The following is a 19,354-nucleotide window of genomic DNA, read 5'->3' as shown; positions in this document are numbered from 1 at the left end:
ATCCACCCATGCATCTATTTGTCTGTTTATTTTGAGTCAGAGAGGGAGAGTGGGAGAGAGAAGGAGGTGTGAGTGCGTGCGTGCGTGTGCGTGTGTAAGTGTGTGTGTTTGTGTGTGTGCGTGTGTGTGTGGTGTGTGTGGTGTGTGTGTGTGTGTGTGTGTGTGTGTGTGTGTGTGTGTGTGTGTGTGTGTGTGTGTGTGTGTGTGTGTGTGTGCGTGCGTGCGTGCGTGCGTGTGCGTTTTTAAGTGTGTGTGTGTGTGTGTGTATGTGTGTGTGTGTGTGTGTCAGGGCTTGACATTAACTTTTTGACCCACCGGCCACTGTGGCTAGTGGTTTTCCCGAGTCACTAGCCATTCAGGTAATCCATTAGCCACAGATTTTATTTTAAAAAAATGTTTTATCATAGTAGTGCTGGTCTAACCTCAGAAGATGAGGTGCTAAAGCCAGATGAGTGTATAGCTATCTACATGGAAGTATATCAAGTAAATAGAAAACTGAGTTACTGAGATTATTCTGAACTTAAATACAACTAATTGATACACAAGGGGCAAACAACAGAATATAGGCTGCTATGATGCGTATGTCATTCAAAGGAATAAGCGGCAAGCCAAATGGGCCAGTGACACTGAAAGAATTACTAGCCACAGCCAAGTTTTACCAGCATTTGGCCGGTTGTCTGGTGCCAGTGTCAAGCCCTGGTGTGTGTGTGTGTGTGTGTGTGTGTGTGTGTGTGTGTGTGTGTGTGTGTGTGTGTGAGAGAGAGAGGAATGCAGCAGAGCAGCTGTTTCCCAGCATCATCAGGCTCACCCCCAGCTCTCCACTCCCATGGTAACAAGTATACAGTAACACTCACATCTGGTCATGTGACCTCTGATTACTCTGAAACTGGTTGTGTGATCACCCAAAGACTGTTTAGAGAAAATCAGAGGCTGGTTTAAGGATAGTGGCTGACAATGAAAGCCCAACTGGGAAACTCCAACTCCCATTGTCATTGTGACACAGCACTCCACAGCACACAAGTGTTTACTGCACACTGCACACAACGAAATTGAATTTATGCCTCAGCCATGCAAGGGGGCAGCCCCCAATGGCACCCCTAGGGAGCAGTGCGGTGGTACAGTACAATGCTCAGGGTACCTCAGTCATGGAGGAGGATGGGGGAGAGCACTGGCTAATTACTCCCCCCACCAACCTGGCGGGTCGGGAGTCGAACCAGCAACCTTTGGGATACAAGTCTGACGCCCTAACCGCTTAGGCGCTTACCCATGACTGCCCATGTGGGTAGAGAAGTAAGAGGATGCCTTTACTGAGACACTTTACGTTTCATATTCTTACTGTTGTCACCTAGCCAACTGACTGATAAGAATCATGTTATTTCCAGGGTTCAACACCAGGTCAGTTGCATATCTGACAAAAAAAATGCACACGTGGTCCTGCAATTTCTGGTTACTCAGAAATTGGTTGTCTGATTTCAGGTTATTCAAAGACTATTTAGGGCAGTGGTTTGAAACCTTCTTTGAACAAACGCCCCCTGCTGGACCTCATCATAATCCTGTCAACGCCCCCCTTAGCATTAAAAACTAAAATGTGATTTAAGCTGGCTTGACAAAGACATGCTAAACTACCAAATGTATCACATATCATAAAGTCACCTACATTTCAGGGTCATTGCAGGGCCATTACAGTTTCTAAGAATCCTATAAGTTCATCATATACCATATACAGTACAGTACATACATTTCCTAATGTAGTGCAATATAAATCATTGTGCATGGCATCATATTTTCTATTGTAAGGGGCTTGAGTGTAGACCTGTGTTCAGCATGTTTTTGTGCAGGTGTGAGTGAGTTATATGAATGAAAATGTTCTCTGGGGTGATAGTGAAAAAAAATCCTGAGCCTGAACTTTTTCCCCTGCTCTAACGACGACAAGATACTGCATAGTGACGTAACGTAGGCCTATTTTGACACATTATTCAAACATTTAATAGCCTGTGTATGTCCATTATTCAATGCTGACAGTAGAGGACAACCCTGAACCTGTAACGCTTTCTGAGATAAGAATAACCTAATGGCTAATTATTATCAATGTTTTTACTGTATTTTTGCAAACTCTGTCAAGACTGAAATCAGGCATGGAGCCTGGATACTATCAGCCCTGTGTTCTTGTTTTTCTATGGGCCCCACATCATCCTAGCTCGTCTCAACTGACTGCACCTGTCCTGTCATCAAGTAGGTGACGGTAGAAAACTTTCCCACAAGATGCACAAGGAAGAGACACCAATACCCGATATAATATTTGATCCAGTATATTTGATTACGGTGATTAAGGGGAATGCACTGTGAGAGTGGCTGGCAAGTGGTTGTGCACCTGCAGTCTGAGTGAGGTTGCAGCTCCTATAAAGCACAGGGATCAGCACTGCACACCTACAGCACACAAGAGACCAAACACCAGGAGCAATACCACTCTAATACTGCAGTCTGCACCAGACAGGGCCTTCACACTGGTAAGACACACTTCGTATTACATGAAATGATTTAATTTATAATAATTAATATTAATGCTTATGTATCATAATTAGGAATTATTATTTAATGCATTTATCTGATGACATCAAAGGTTAAATTGCGGGTGACATCAATCAGATGAACACGAATGCCTTTTATGTCTTCATCATGTATTTTCTTTGTACTGCATATATGCAAAACATTGCAGTAGCAAATTGCCCTGATTATCATCGACTTGCAAATCTCTTCGAGACTTGGTCTGACCAAGAGCATAACAATTAACACCTCCCTTGGTTTGCTAATGGCTGTATGCTTGCATACAAAGTGGGAGGAGTTCCTGATTTTTCGGGAGCTCAGAAAAGATATTGTATTGCTCCTGGCCTGACTAGAAGCAACGCTGAAGGTGTTGCGTCACTAGGAGGGCACGACCTGTAGCTCATTAGCACCTCACTGGAGATGTCGAATGTGTACCTAGTCCATATAAGATGCTTAAGACGATGTTATACATTTACTGTTACCAGAGGGGCAATGACCAAGTCATAGCACATTACTAAGGGCCCTGTGTTATGTTACAGTATTGTAGTACTATGGCAGTTAACATTTCAATGACTATTACAACGTGCCACTGGAGGTACGGTGTGCATTAAGGGGCTACGGTGACGCTTCATTTTTCAAAATAGAAAAGCAACGCAAGTATTTGTAAATGTCTAGTTTGTGCTTGAGACATGTTTTGACTGTTTACTTAGAGATTGGGTGCAGCCGCAACCATGACCTCCGCCATGTCTGTGTGTGTGCTAGCCACGCTGATGATGATGGTAATAATGATGGGTAAGAGCTTTGTTAACTGGTTAAGATAGATTCCTTCACACAAGCACACCCACACAGGTGCACACACACACGCACAGTGTGCACACAAACAGACACACAAACACCGGATGCCATTAAATAGGCTAGTTGGCTGCTTGTGCCCTCTACTGGTATTAATAGTTGATGATCTTTTCTCAAACAGGTGAAAGCTCAGCGGCAGAACAAGGTAGGTACTGTCCTCACAATATCAGGTAACAGCCTCACACCATCTTCCAGGCCTGATCTGCACAAGGCACCTCAATAAGCAATAAAATACACCTTCTGCACAGTAGAGAATGAAGTGCCACTATTTCAGAGTAAACTGAAGAAATCCAGATAAGAGTATTAAACCCATTTTAGCCTAAGGCGCCTGAAAAAAAAACGGCTGCTGAACGCTGAAGCCCTTTTTGGGAAAAGGTGCCCTCTGCCTCTCGATTTTTTGCCATTACTTTTCCACTTCTATTATGTTATGGAGCTAGGGCATTGGACAGGGGCCAGCGATTCAACTAGGATTGAATTGGCTGTAGGATAGATGCATCGATACACACTGATAATTATTTACACCCCTAGTGTCAACATCAGCTCCAGAAGCAACGATGGACACCCCAAGAGGAACCCAACAGCCAGCACAGCTGCCTACCCAGTCAATGGGCACCCCAAGAGGAACCCAACAGCCAGCACAGCGGCCTACCCAGTCAATGGGCACCCCAAGAGGAACCCAACAGCCAGCACAGCGGCCTACCCAGTCAATGGGCACCCCAAGAGGAACCCAACAGCCAGCACAGCGGCCTACCCAGTCAATGGGCACCCCAAGAGGAACCCAACAGCCAGCACAGCGGCCTACCCAGTCAATGGGCACCCCAAGAGGAACCCAACAGCCAGGACAGCGGCCTACCCAGTCAATGGACACCCCAAGAGGAACCCAACAGCCAGCACAGCGGCCTACCCAGTCAATGACTACAAACACCCCAGCGGCCCACAGGGCTTCAACAGGTGATTGCCCAGGTGAAGTGATCCATCGCTATTTCCTGGTTTCAAAAGCATGTGTCTAGCTGTGGTATCCCTTAATGATAAAAATGTATTCAACAGGAGGACGTGGCGTTTCTGGGAGGGACTGTGGCTGTCTGTACCATGACACTTACTTTCAGGTAAGGAGACTCTGACGCAAAGTTAAAACTTTGCATACTATGTTTTTAAAAACATTCTGACCTTATCAAATACATTAAATAATCATATTTTCTTCATTTTTTGCAGACTGGAGACAAGTTTTGGGCAAAAAACTGCTCTCTCCATTGTGAATGCTATGGCCCCGACGACCTCCGATGTACCCAGTCCTCCTGCCCCCCAGCTCAGGAGTGCTCAGTCAAAGATGGCCGACGTGGTTGCTATGGTCAGCTGGCCACCTGCACCGTCTGGGGAGACCCTCACTATATCACATTTGATGGAGCTGTGGCTCACTTTCAGGTAGGACAAATAGCAAAATCTGCAAGTTTTCCAAATGTGTTATAATTTCACATTGAATGAATGTGTTTCCATCCACAGGGCACCTGTTCCTATGAAATAAGTCACACTTGTGGCAACATCAGTCAGGATGCCTTGGCCTTCCGAGTAGTAGCTGCCAACAGTCACCGTGGCAACCTGGTCGTGTCATTTGTGTCCACTGTGGACATGTGGCTCTCTAGAGGAGGAGTGCAAAGGCACATCACCATTGGCCAGAACAGGAGAGTCAAGGTGCTGCCCTTTGCTGTAACATACACCTCTGAAACGACTGGAGATATACTTGCTACATTATGTAACTGTCACCTCTATAATTTATTTGGGTCCTAATTTGCTTTCAGATTGATGGTCAACAGAACAATGCAAACAGCATTCAGATTGGCTCCCTTGCAAAGTTGACACGAGACTCTGGATTTGTGGTGGTGAATGCCTCAGGGGAGCTGGTGGTGCAGTTTGATGGTCGCAGTAGACTCCTGGTCAGACTCAACCCTGGTTTCCACCAATCAGTGTGTGGGATGTGTGGGAATTACAATGGAATCCCAGCAGACGACAAGGTTCTGCCCAACGGAAATCTGGCACAGACTGACACACAGTTTGGTCAGAGTTGGAAATCAAACGTTAGCAGTCCTGGGTGAGTTGTTTTACCATGGACATGATGACTACTTATGAATAGTAATCTCGTCTAATCACTAATTGATCAAGTTCTGCACCTTTAAAAGAAAAAGCAAATGCTTAATTTCTTTCAATATCTCCTTATTATCCTCGCATGTCATGCCTTCTTCCCCATCCTCCATAGATGTGGTGCCAGTGACCGGATTGGTGATGACGTGTGTCTCACTGTTAGATTCATATGAATTAATCAATTGTACACAAGACATACCTGACTTCTTTCAGTTTCTCCTTATTATTCTTATTTGTCCTGCCTTCCTCCCGATCCTCCATAGATGTGGTGCCAGTGACCGGATCGGTGATGACGTGTGTCTCTTCAGAGAAGAATACACAGAGCTCTGCAGCATCATCAGCAACAGCAGCGGGCCATTCCAGCCGTGCCACCTGCATGTTGACCCTCAGGCCTACGTCACTTCCTGTGTGTACGATCTCTGTGCCTACACGCCAGCCAATGGCATGCTGTGCTCAGCAGTGGAGGCTTATGAGACAGCCTGCAGTGTGCTGGGATTCCAAACCCCAGAATGGCGCTCTGCACTTCACTGCTGTGAGTAAAGCTGGACATTTCTGTTTACCAATACAGTAGAGCTCAGCCAGAGACGTTTATGCTCTTGAATTAGTAGTCTTAGAACATCCAAATGCTCTTGAATTAGTAGTCTTAGAACATCTACATATTTTTCTATAGCCTTCATATCATGGCCAGACTCTATGGCATGATGTGTATGCATGTGTTCTTAAACCTATGCTAATGTAACCTACTTAGCATCTTAATTTGTTGTTCTGTATATTTCTTGTGCACTTTGTATCTGCTAGTGATGTTGATGTTGGCTATGATTATGTCCTCGATTGTAAGTCACTTTGGTTAAAAAGCGCCTGTAATGTAATGTGTGCCATTTGACTGGGTAGCTGCAGCTGACCCCTGTGAGGATCTGGACTGTACTGAGGATGAGTGGTGTGGCCAGAAAGATGGAGTCTACGGCTGCTTCTGCAATGAGGACCACGCCAGACCTCACCCCCAGTCCTTTGGTAAAGGCGTACTGTATACACTGAGTCCAATATGTATTTGATCCCTTGCTGATTTTTACGGTTTGGCCACTAATAAAGACATGATCAGTCTATAAATTTATGATAATATGTACTCAAACATGGAGAGACAGAATATCAAAAAGAAATTCCAGAAAATAACTTATAATAATATATTTTAATTTATTTGTATTTAATTTAGGCAAATGCGTATTTGACCCCTCTAGCTAAAGAAGATAAAGTGCTTTGTGGCAAAGCCCTAGTTTTCTAGCACTGAGGTCAGATGCTTCTTTTTGTCGATGACAATGATTGTGCATATAGTAGAACATAGTTTTGCCCATTTTTCTTTGCAGATTATCTATAAAACATTCATAGTTTGTTGCTGTAGCTTGGCAAATGAGAGGTTCAGTTCTCTCCATAGAATTACTATAGGGTTAATATTTGGAGACTGTCTAGGTCACTTCACAACTTTAATATGCGTTCTTATTGAGCCACTCCTTCGTTGCTTTGACTGTATGTTGTGTATTATTGTCATGTGGGGAGATCCAAAAATGGCCCACCCATCAGTGTAGTGGTGGAAGGAAGGACGTTTGCACTCAGGATTGCACATTACATGTCTCCCTCCATCCATTCGTTGACGATGTGAAGTTGTCCTGTGCCTTGGCCAGACAAACACCCTCAAACCATAATGATACCACTTTCATGCATTATGGTGAGAAGGGTGTTCTTGGGATCATAGACAGCAGTACTCTTTCTCAAAACACATTGAATTGTGTTAATGCCAAACAGCTTGACTTTGGTTTCATCTGACTACAGCACCTCCTTATCGTATCCTAAACCAGTCTGATGTCTGTTGGCAAACCTCAGGTGGGACTGCACAGGTTCCTTCTGAAGTAGAGGTACCATGTGTGCACTACATGATTTTAAACCTCTGTGGCATTAAGTGCTACCAGTAGTTTTCTCAGTGATTTTGGTCCCAGTAGCTTTGATATCATTGCCTAGTCAATCCCGTACAGGTCTAGGGTGCTTTCTTTCTGTTCTCATGATTATCAAATCCCTACAAAAGGTAAAATCTTGTATAGAACCCCAGACAGGCTGATGGGAAGTCATTTTGTATTCCTCACATTTTGGAAGAAATGCATTGGCAGCTGGGTCATTAATACCCGGTCTCTTTCTTGTGGCTTTGCAGCCCATTTAATCTTTGTTCAGGTGTAAAATCTTGTCCCTGATATAATTTGAACGCTCTTTGGTCTTTCCCATGCTGGTGAGGTTGGAGTGTGACTGATTCACTCATACTATGGACTGATTATGCTGATTCAATGTGTCTTTTATGCATGTTAGTATGTACAGGTGTCATTAATTCAGATGACAAGTTGATCGGAAGTGCCCATCTGGTCTGTGGGCCCGGAACTGTAATCAGTTGGCAGGGGATCAAATACTTATTTTGCTTGATAAAATGGAAATAAATTAATATATATTCTCTTAAGTTAATTTCTGGATTTTCTTTTTGATATTCTGTCTCTCCATATTAGAATACATATTATCATAACATTTATTGACTGATCATGTCTTTGTTAGTAGGCAAACCAAAAAAATCAGCAAGGGATCAAATACTTATTGGACTCACTGTATGAGCACAGTTCATCACTTGCAACTAGTAACTTAACAAACTGTTAACCAAACACTAACACACAGGCACCACATCGCTATTTTCATCATATTTCTATTGCGTTGGTCTTTCCCCTGGTCAGACTCTATGGAGCAGTGTTCCAGCAGCACAGGAACCATGTCTCTGTCTCGCTGCCAGCTGTTTGAGGCCGGCTTCTCAGCAGACGCCCTTCACCTCAACGACCCCAGCTGCAATGGCACACTCCAAGATGGCCGACTGGAGTTCTCCTTCAACAATGACGACCACATCTGTGGCACATCTCTCAAGGTACAAATACTTTTCCTATCTTTAGTAGCTTTCCAAGCTTAAGTCTCTTATGTTTAAAATTTGATTGTAGTAACTAGTTGGTAACAGATCAACTATTTACCAATTACCAGTGACAAAAAGTAGAAGATAACAGCTTCTTAGGTTTTACTTTTTAACAATCTTAAAGCAAAGTTAATGCTATGCATACTGTTCGACAGAGCAACAGCACTCACTTCATCTATGAGAACTCGATCCAGGGGCAGTCCAACTCTGCCAGTGGCCCCATCAGCAGAGAGAGACAGATAAACCTGCAGTTCAGCTGTGTCTACGCCCTCACTCAGACCCTCTCCATGAACGTGGACATCAACCCTCTGGAGAGGTGGCCTTTGTGTTCGTCTTGTTTTTTGTTTCATTGTTAAATAGCAACTTTGGCAAATAGCAAGTTGAGTTTGTGACTACCGTACTTATTACATTTGGTATGCTTAGCGTTTTCACTATTTCATTCTTGCTTTGTCTGATTATCTCTAGTTACACTGTATCTGTTCTATTATGTTTTTCTCTTTTTTACTATTGATTACTGGTATTTTTATTTCTTTATTTTATTAATATTGTAATTGGTTAATAGTGTTGCTGTTATTATTGTAGCTAATAGTATTACTTTTCTTCAAATTGAGTGTGGAGTGGGATTTTTTCTAGGTTCAGTTCCAGAACCTGTATCCTGAAAAGCTCCTTACAATCATGTCTTGCCTTGATTAGTTTATTTGCTGAAGTAAAAAACTTTCCACGTCTCCCCTAATACTGAGGAACAATTAGCATTTCATAGTTCTGCCATCTTACTATAATGTAATACAACTCAATATTTACAGCATATGTTTTGCAGTGTTGTGTCCAAGACGTTGCCAGGAGAGGCAGGAACCTACCGAGTGCGCATGATTCCCTTTGTGGATGCCGGCTTCTCCCATGCCTACTCAGGGAGGGTGAATGTGGTGGTGGACCAGAGGCTCTATATGGAGGTGCGGGTGGAAGGGGTGGACAGTCGCCAGATCGCTACGGTGGTTGACTCCTGCTGGGCCACTCCTGTCAATCAGCCGAACTACCACATCCGCTGGGACCTGGTCAAGAATGAGTAAGAGAAGATGTCCTTAAAGTCATGAATACAGATGCTCTATTCACTCCTCTCTACCCCATGTCAACATTGACTCCTGAACCCTTGCTGCCACCAGCTAACTGTGTTTGTACTGCATGTGTCTACTAGGTGTCCCAACCCGAATGACAACACAGTGGAGCTGCTTCAGAATGGGGTCAGCACAGCAGGTCGTTTCTCCTTCAGGATGTTCACCTTCACAGCTGATTCCTCCAAGGTCTACCTGCACTGCAACATCCACCTGTGCTTGGTGGCAAACAACGACTGCACACCTGTGAGTCTTGCACTACAGTAGAGAACTTGACTAGAGGGGGAATATTGGTTTCCAGATTACTGTAGTGTTTGAAGACTATTGTGAAGATGTTTATATTTTGTGGACATACTACTGTAACTGTGCAAAGTCCCAACTCATGAGGAGAGACAACAGAGTAACATTGTAAGGTTCTGAAGGAAAGACCGCAATTACAGTAACTTACTGTAAGGTGGCAACTTACCAAATCACCAGTGGAAAAAAATAAATATTGATTTTTTTTGCTCTCAATGTTTCTACTGAATTAATAAATACAATATCTGTCTTGGGTAACTGTGTGTAGGGTAGAATAAAACATGAAATAGTCAAGCAACAGTTTCTATTCTTGTGCTTGTTTACAGCACTGTTACCCGGGTTACCCTGTGAGGCAGCGGCGTTCTGTTGATTTCCATGACAGTGCTGCCATCTCACTGGGGCCTCTGGTTTGGGGCGCTGACGCAGCAGGTAACATTAGCAACTCAATAAGCTTTGATTGTCTTACTTGCTATAGTGTGTGTGCAGTCCCAGCATTATGTGTAGAGTGTGTGTGGTGTGGGTCTATGTGTGTGTGCGTGCGTACATGTACATGTACTGTGTGTGTGTGTGTGTGTGTGTGTGTGTGTGTGTGTGTGTGTGTGTGTGTGTGTGTGTGTGTGTGTGTGTGAGAGAGAGCTCTCTCTCTCTCTCTCTCTCTCTCTCTCTCTCTCAAAGACACATTCCTGAGGTGTGTCAGCCTGACGGCTCCTGTAATGGTCCTGCTCTCCCCTGCTCTAGGTCTGAGGATTCTCTTCATGTGAACTCATCTGCATATCTACCATCACTCAGGAGGCCACGATGCCAACACAACACTACACTGTACCATGATGCCAACACAACACTACACTGTACCATGATGCCAACACAACACTACACTGTACCAGCAAATACAGCTGAGCAGATGCTGCTCTGTACTGTTGCATCACACGCTGATGTAGAACTAATTAAAGTCATGGTGGTTAATTCTGCTTTTTAATGTGTGTGGTTTTACTATCAGATGATTCTGTCTTCATGTCCTTGACTGATTTAATTCTCTACATGCTCTCATTAGTAGTCTTGCATTACCTGTTAAAGTTGCACTGTGCAGGAAATGGTCAAAAAAAGGTAATGTAACGCTGCTCATTGAAACTGGGTTGCCAAATTTGATCTTCTCATGAAAGTTTACTAAGTAATAATATTTTCTAGGGTTGCCCAAGTACAGTCATTTTTGCAGCTAAAACTGTCTATTTCTGTAAATTAAAAATGGTGGACCATGGAGAAGATCCTCCTTTTCATGTATGAAAAGTCAAATTTTCCCAGTCATAATGAATGCTTAGAATTTTATGGTGGTAAGTATTCATGAAAAATTGTAACATTCGTGAATGGGTAGCATGAATTCTGGAAATAACCAACTAAAAATAATACATAGTGTACCTTTAAAGGTGCATTTTGTGTGTAATATTTTTAGAAGGTCATTTCCAGAATTCATGGCGCCAATTTGCAAATGTTAAGCTTACCTTTTTAACTTAGCACCACCATCAGATTCTAAGTAAGGAATTCATTATGACTGGGATTTTTTTTTTTCATACATGAAAAGAAGGCTCTTTTCCATGGTCCACCATTTTGAATGTCCAGAAAAAAACATGCTTACATACAGCACTAGTGTGGTTTATTATTTAGTAAATATTCATGAAATGGTCAAATTTGGCAATAGGCAGCACAGTTTCAATGAGCAGCATAGTTACAATACCTACTCTGGCCACCATACTACAACTTTAAAGGAGAAGTCCGGCTGTTTTGGGTTCATATCACATCTTGTGTAGCTTAGTGCTAGCTTTTTTTGTTTAAAAGTAGGTAACTTAAATGCTTCTTAAGTAGGCTAAATATAAATGAGTAAATGTACATAAGATATGTCTAACTAACTTAAGCTTATTTTTAACAAGAGATTAACAGGCAAGTCAATTTGTGTTTACATTACATTAAATTACAATACATTTAGCAGACGCTTAACCAAAGCGACATACAAGGACACATTCAAGCAAGTACAGAGTGTGGGATTAGTACAGAGTAGAGCACAAGAAATGATAAGTGGCAGCGAATTTGACAACTAATCTCAAACATTCAGTTTTCATGTGTGATTATGCATAGCGTAGCCAGGGCTATTCAAATGGCGGCCCTGGGGCCAGACGCGGCCCTTGGATGGCAAGGTTCTGGCCCCCGACAAGCCCCTTGAAATATGGAATATTTTTCGGAATTTACGGATAGAAGTATGGTTTCCATATCGAGCTGAAATGGGACATGGGATGTTATAATGCAGGAAATTACATCTAAGAAATGCAAAACTGCAAACATAATACATATGTACAATTCGGCCCCTTTACTGGGAGGAATTTGAAAAACTGGCCCTGGTTGAGATTTAATTGAATACTGTACCCCTGGCGTAGGCAATCAATTAACTAATACAATTAATAACTTTAAATGAACAGCTGAGAGTTGACAATAACCGTTGTAATACAATAAAACTTTTTATTTACTAGATCTGCTCTTTTTCTTTCTTTATTTATTTTTTTGTTTAACTATTAGGCCCAAGCTCATAATTTTATAGAAGTCTATCTCAGTGGGTAACTTAGGCTGAGCCACAAGAGGGCACAGTAACAAACAAATCCTAACATAACATTGAGAGTAATTTTTTACAGCAAAAGTCATAGTGTGTTATGATACAGTGGTGTTAGCATGCAAGGATAGCTATATATGACAAGCTAGTAGCAGCCTCTTTGCTAGTATGAAATAATGTAGGCTACCCTACCGGCTATTGCCTACTCTACTATTTAAGGATTAACATGAAAGTCGAGACCTTTGTAAGTAACACAAAATAATTACAGACATACCGTCATTGTCTTTCCTTGGTCTTTTCCACCAACTTTTTCTCCTCATATAGATAGAGTAATAATCAATAATTAAAGTAATGGTTTAGTGGCCGTTATGTCCAGGAGCCCTCATCGTGGCGCGTGGCGTGCATAAATACAGCGCCTGATTCCACCTCGTCGCGTGATCTTTGCTGAGTCATAGTGTGTGTGTGGAACAAATAAGGAAAAAAACATATCTGACTGGTGGCAAAATCCTACAAAACAGAGAATCATTTAATACATAACGCATCGAGGTGCCTGACACCACAATAACTGAGCTGCTGCTAATCTCCGTTCCTCTCTGCTCTCTACTCTGCCTGCCTACCAATAACGCATAATTCTATTCCACTCCAGTCGGTGGCGGCAGAGCTGAAATCAAACTAGCTCTAGTGCTAGTGCTACCACCGAAGAGACCGTTGATCACTTGACAGGAAGTCCGCAGTATCAACAACAAAAACACTGGTAGGTGAAGATATGTTGTTTGTTTGTTTTTGGCTCATATAGGTGATGGATTCCAGCGAGTATACTTCATTACTCACCACACTCAGGTGTTACTCATTTTTGTATTGTAAGAAAGACTTGATAAATTGAACACTCGGTATTATTTGACAAATAGCTATATCATTACGTATGAAAGTACTTATATAGCAAGTTAGCTGAACTGCCCGGATTAAAAAAACATAATCAATATGTTTTGCATACATGTGTACTAGCATTTAGTGGGAAGTAATCATGATAGCTAGCTGTCAGTGCATATTACAACACAACATCGAACGGCACAATCTGCATTAAACAACTGACAGCCGCCGATGTTTTCCACTCGAAACATGACAGTGCCCACTGGTTTCCGCATTCGATTGGCTGTAAAGAGCAAACTGCAGATGGAGATATATTTGCAGATGATGTAAGGATGCTTCGTAATAGATAGTGGACATGATGATTTGCGATGCCCAGTCTTGTGATATATTTTCAATGATATTTGATATATGGTGATGGTGAAGTCAGTGGCGCAGTGACTTGGTTGTATACTCTCCTCTCTCTTCTCTTCTCTTCTCTTCTCTTCTCTTCTCTTCTCTTCTCCTCTAGTCTGTAGAGTAAGAGCATCGCTCCTGGTCCGCAATGGAGGGCTCCAAGTCCTCCAGCAGTACTACGCAGGTCAGCTTTGTGTGTCAACGCTGCAGTCAGCCTCTCAAGCTCGACACGTCCTTCAACGTCCTGGACAAGGTCACAATCCACGAACTCATCGGTGAGTAGAGAAGTACCAGACGTTGCACAGTTCTATTGCACTTTCCTTCCACTGCTCTAGTGGAGAATAAAGTATTTGCCGGGCACAAATTCATCAGTAACTAGAGCCGTACCATGCGTTGCACAGTTCTATTGCACTGTTCTATTGAGCATCATCTGTATGTAGAGACATACAGAAGACCAACAAAGGCCAAGGGTAGTAACTACACTGACATTGAAAAAGGCTTCCAGAGCCTTGGTATTAGGTATTGGTATTATTTTAGTCACTGCAAACTTGACAGCACTATCTCTATAAAGGGACACATTTGGGCCATAAGACTTTGTCACATGATAAAGGAGGTGTTATGAAGACCATTTTCAGTATAAATTCAATTTTGACAAAATATACACGTATAGTTACTGTACTTTGGCTGTGTATGGTATGCTGTACATATGGCGTACATTACAAGGCTATTCTATTGCACAGTCCATCCATGAGCTCATCGGTAACACGAACAGAGCACATTTCTATTGCACAGTCCTTACTCATAAATGGTAATTATTTGAGGTTTAGTCTGGCGTTCAATTATTTTTTGGGGGGAATATGATTGAATACAACATGATGTGATGTGACAGTTTGTCAAGTTGTGGGTCAAAGACGTCCAACATGACACTGTCCTTCAGTGCTAACAGATGCTTTTGCTTACTGTAACTGTGAAAAACATGAAATTTGAAAAGTGAATGCATGAAAGCCAAGCCAAAAAAATAATTTTAAAAAATCTCTTTTTTTGCATTTACAGTAAGCAAAAGTATCCGTTGCACTGAAGGACATGTTGGACATCTTTGACCCTTTAAGTGATGTGAGAGTTTGTCAAGTTGTATTGTTGTTTTGTGTGTTTGTTGTTTCAGCTCCTCTGGTGACAGTGACCCCGAGCAAACAGGCCGAGAGCAGTGGAGGAGAGAACCCCCCAGAGGTGAGGAGACCCTGTGGTGTGTGTGTGTGTGTGTGTGTGTGTGTGTGTGTGTGTGTGTGTGTGTGTGTGTGTGTGTGTGTGTGCGCGTGTGTGTACTTGTGCGTGTGTGTGCACGTGTGCATGCTTGTGGAGGAGAGAACGCCTCAGAGGTGAGGAGACCCTGTGTGTGTGCGTGTGTGTGTGTGTGCGTGTGTGTGTGTGTGTGCGTGCGTGTGCGTGTGCGTGTGCGTGTGTGTGTGCGTGTGTGTGTGTGTGTGTTTGTGTGCGTGCGTGCGTGCGTGCGTGCGTGCGTGCGTGTGTGTGTGTGTGTGTGTGTGTGTGCGCCGCTTTTGGTGCCATTAGACTGTAGTGGTGACCTACTGGGGGGCAGCGGTACTAAATCCAGAATTATTTTCTGTCGTAAATGATTTCACAAAAGAACAAAGTGAAAGTGAAAGCCCATTGGGAAACTCCAACTCCCATTGTCATTGTGGCATAGCACTCCACAGCACACAAGTGAACACTGCACACTGCGCACAACGAAATTGCATTTATGCCTCACCCGTGCAAGGGGGCAGCCCTCAGTGGCGCCCCATGGGGAGCAGTGCGGTGGGACGGTACCATGCTCAGGGTACCTCAGTCATGGAGGAGGATGGGGGAGAGCACTGGTTGATTACTCCCCCCACCAACCTGGCGGGTCGGGAGTCGAACCGGCAACCTCTGGGATGCAAGTCTGACGCCCTAACCGCTCACCCATGACTGCCCACATGCCCAACAAATGATCTGCCTCATGTTGTGAGTGTATGTGTTTGTGTTTTCCAACCTGTGTCTTTACTTCAGGAGTGTGAGAGTGTTTTCCAACTTGTCCTGTGTGTTTATTTCAGGAGACGTTTGTGGAGAACAAGCAGGATGGAGTGGCAAGGAAATACATCCCCCCTGCCAGGTGACTAACTACTAGTTTTACTGTGTGTGTGTGTGTGTGTGTGCGTGTGTGTGTGTGTGTGTGTGTGTGTGTGTATGTGTTCTAATGTGTTCTCATGTGTTATACCCTGACCTCTGCTCTCTGCTGTGTGTGCGTGTGTGCGCGTGTGCGCGTGTACCGTGTGTGTGTGTAGGATGATGTCTACGGAGAGTGCCAACAGCTTCACCCTGATTGGTGAGGCGTCTGATGGGGGCACCATGGAGAACCTCAGCAGGAGGTTAAAGGTCAGCCCCGCCCACTAGACATGCAGTCCCGCCTCCAGTTACATCTGCATAGATGTACCACACAGCACCTTCAGCTCTTAACATGTGTAGCTGAAGATCAAGTCAAGTCAAGTCAGCTTTTATTGTCATTTTCGTCATATGCACAAAACTCTTTTCTCTCTATACCATGCCAGGACAAGACATATACAAAACTGACATTTTTCAGACTGACATAAAGTGCAAGACCGGACAGGTAACAGGGAAATGTTTAGCTTTGTAATAATGTTACAAATATAGCTTACTCCTAGCTTGTCTTGGAAAAGTAGAAATCCCCTCGCGGACCACCTGACCTCTGTCACGGACCACTAGTGGTCCCCGGACCACACTTTGAGAATCACTGATCTAAAGGGACGTTGACCTGACTCCACATGGATCCTGCATTAGTGTTGGCTGGAATGGACTCTACCTTCTCTAATGTCTGTGGAGTACCTGGCAGAGCTCTCCCCGAAGCCTCATGCAGGGGCGTTGGCTGGCGGTCTGACCTGACCACCCTGTTTAGCGTTTAGCTCATTTTGATGCACTGAGTTTGGTCAAAGTGGTGAACTAGCGCAGATTACTGTGTGTGTGTGTGTGTGTGTGCGTGTGTGTGTGTGTGTGTGTGTGTGTGCGTGTGTGTGTGTGTGTGTGTGTGTGTGTAACAATGTATACAAACTGTGTTCTAAAACCCCAAATGTTTGCTCTAAACCAGAACCCTACTGCTTTTAATGGACTGAATGCAACTAAACCAGACATCACTATTATTGATGAGGACAATCGAACTAGATATAGTGGAAGTAGGATGTTGCTTTGACTCATATCTAGAAGAAACGTTTTGTGAGAAACTAATGAAGTATCAACCACTTGTGCAGGATATCACTGTGATGGGCTACAAATGCCAATATATAGTGCTTGTATTTGGAAGTTTGGGCCACGTGCATAGACTGGCCACTAGGGGGCTAAGGATGCTTGGCTTCCGAAAGGTGACTAGTGACTATTGACCTGTTTGACATCATGTATATTGTGTGTGTGTGTGTGTGTGTGTGTGTGTGTGTGTGTGTGTGTGTGTGTGTGTGTGTGTGTGCTCCTCCTCCAGGTGACTAGTGACCTGTTTGACATCATGTATATTCTGTGTGTGTGTGTGTGTGTGTGTGTGTGTGTGTGTGTGTGTGTGTGTGTGTGTGTGTGTGTGTGTGTGTGTGCTCCTCCTCCAGGTGACTAGTGACCTGTTTGACATCATGTCGGGCCAGACGGATGTTGACCACCCCCTGTGTGAGGAGTGCACTGACACACTGCTAGACCACCTGGACACACAGCTCAACATCACAGAGAACGAGTGCCAAAACTACAAGTAAGGCACACGCCGTGTGTGTGTGTGTGTGCGTGTGTGAGTGTGTGTGTGTGTGTAATGTGTGTGTGTGTGTATAATGTGTGTGTGTGTGATGGAGAGGGATGTGCACTGATACCCTGCTGGACCGCCTGGATACACAGCTCAACATCAGTGTGTGTGTGTGTGTGTGTGTGTGTGTTAGGGCTGTCAAAATGGCTCAAAAATGACATTCGAATTAGGGATGGCGAAAATCAACAAAAATCTTAACCGACTACCGAACCTCATTAACCGGTGGTTAAGCGGTTAACCGAAAATTCTATAATGTATGATTCCATGTCTTGTCACGCGTCTTTCTCTGCCTGTGAAGCAAGTTATGCCCCCATTTTAGAATTGTTAGGCTCCTGTCATACTATGTTAGTTCGTGCCCTTTGTATTATACATTTTCCCCAATCATTGTCCTCTAGCCCAGTGTTTCCCAACCTTTTTTGTCTCGCGTACCCCCTAAACCTCTTAGTTGTGCCATGAGTACCCCTAAATTCATGTTCTATATCGCTTTCTCTGTCCTGATGTGACTGCTCCGTACATTTGTATAATAATAACATCTTTCCAAGTACCCCCTGCTGTGTGCTCGCGTACCCCTAGTGGTACACGTACCCCTGGTTGGGAAACATTGCTCTAGCCTACTTGTGGAAGAACAAGGGTTTTGTTTTGGGGAGAAAAACAATTGCTTTGCCAGCGCACCCACGCACAGGCACACATTACGCACAACGTCGACCTTCCTTGCAACGCGGCACTGGGGCCAGGGCGGTTAACCGGCAGAGAACATTTTAACCGGTTAACGTTAATTCGGTCAAGTACCGGTTAAACGGCTACTCGGTTAGCATCCCTAATTCGAATGCTCGCTTTGAATCGACTCACACTCGAACTACAAATATTGGTTGACAGCCCTCGTGTGTGTGTGTGTGTTTGTGTGTGTGTGTGTGTGTGTGTGTGTGTGTGTGTGTGTGTGTGTGTGTGTAATATGTGTATAATGTGTGTGTGTATGTGTGTGTGTGTGTGTATAATGTGTGTGTGTGTATAATATGTGTATAATGTGTGTGTTTGTGTGTAATATGTGTGTGTGTATAATGTGTGTGTGTGTGTTTTCAGGAGTTGTCTGGAGTTGTTGTCTCATCTGGAGGAGGAAGAGGAGGAGTCTCTACTGGCCGAACTGAGCGCGCTCACAACCGAGGAGGAGGAGCTTATCAAGGCATGAACACATTCAGGCTTCTTTCCATTAAGCTTATTCGACTTCGAATTTTGTCGATCGATGGAGAGAAAACACTTGAGCGAGAACTTGCTGTCACGATGTGGGTGTTACTAAAACAGTGCATTTAAAGTCGGCCACAAATATGAACGAGACAATGAGCTCGCACCAGTTTGCTCAACTAACACAGAGAGTAGTGGGGGGACAGGCAGTGAGGAGGAGCTGAAGTGGGGACCTGCGCAAACTTGTGTAGAGGTGTGAGACAAGACTCATATACACACGTGAATGAGTTGTTGACCAACCAGTTCATGGGCGCGTGGCCTTGGAGGCGGTCTGCAGACGAGCGTTGAAGGGGATAATTAACTGCAGGGGTTGCAAGATCTGACTGCAGTCGCATTCATCCCGTGATAGTTTGACACCATGTGACATGTCACCTCGTCGACGCAACATCACCGAAATTTTGAATTTTGACAGGAAATGTAACCATCATGCAACATTTTGAGCCAGAATGCATTGCTGTCTAAATGCGGATACAGACGTTGCGATAACTTGATCGCACCTATTATCCAAA

At 43.8% G+C, this 19,354-nt stretch overlaps 1 protein-coding gene across 2 annotated transcripts in view; it reads left to right on the top strand.

Moving 5' to 3' along the window:
* Positions 1-13,201: 13,201 nt before the first annotated feature.
* becn1 (beclin 1, autophagy related) overlaps positions 13,202-19,354 on the top strand; it is a 12,283-nt gene continuing 6,130 nt past the window's right edge. Inside the window, exons 1-7 of one of the 2 annotated variants that reach the window (XM_063192650.1) lie at positions 13,202-13,271; positions 13,896-14,055; positions 14,943-15,007; positions 15,871-15,929; positions 16,102-16,192; positions 17,422-17,558; positions 18,687-18,786. In XM_063192650.1, coding sequence (XP_063048720.1) covers positions 13,929-14,055; positions 14,943-15,007; positions 15,871-15,929; positions 16,102-16,192; positions 17,422-17,558; positions 18,687-18,786 — 579 coding nt within the window. In that variant the 5' untranslated portion in view covers positions 13,202-13,271; positions 13,896-13,928. The remainder of the gene's footprint in view (positions 13,272-13,895; positions 14,056-14,942; positions 15,008-15,870; positions 15,930-16,101; positions 16,193-17,421; positions 17,559-18,686; positions 18,787-19,354) is intronic. The other variant, XM_063192651.1, reaches the window with a different exon arrangement.

The sequence above is a fragment of the Engraulis encrasicolus genome, chromosome 2 (genome assembly GCF_034702125.1).
Source record: "Engraulis encrasicolus isolate BLACKSEA-1 chromosome 2, IST_EnEncr_1.0, whole genome shotgun sequence".
Classification (NCBI taxonomy): domain Eukaryota; kingdom Metazoa; phylum Chordata; class Actinopteri; order Clupeiformes; family Engraulidae; genus Engraulis; species Engraulis encrasicolus.
The sequence above is the reverse complement of the archived record's forward strand: the minus strand, read 5'-3'. Positions and strand labels throughout refer to the sequence as shown.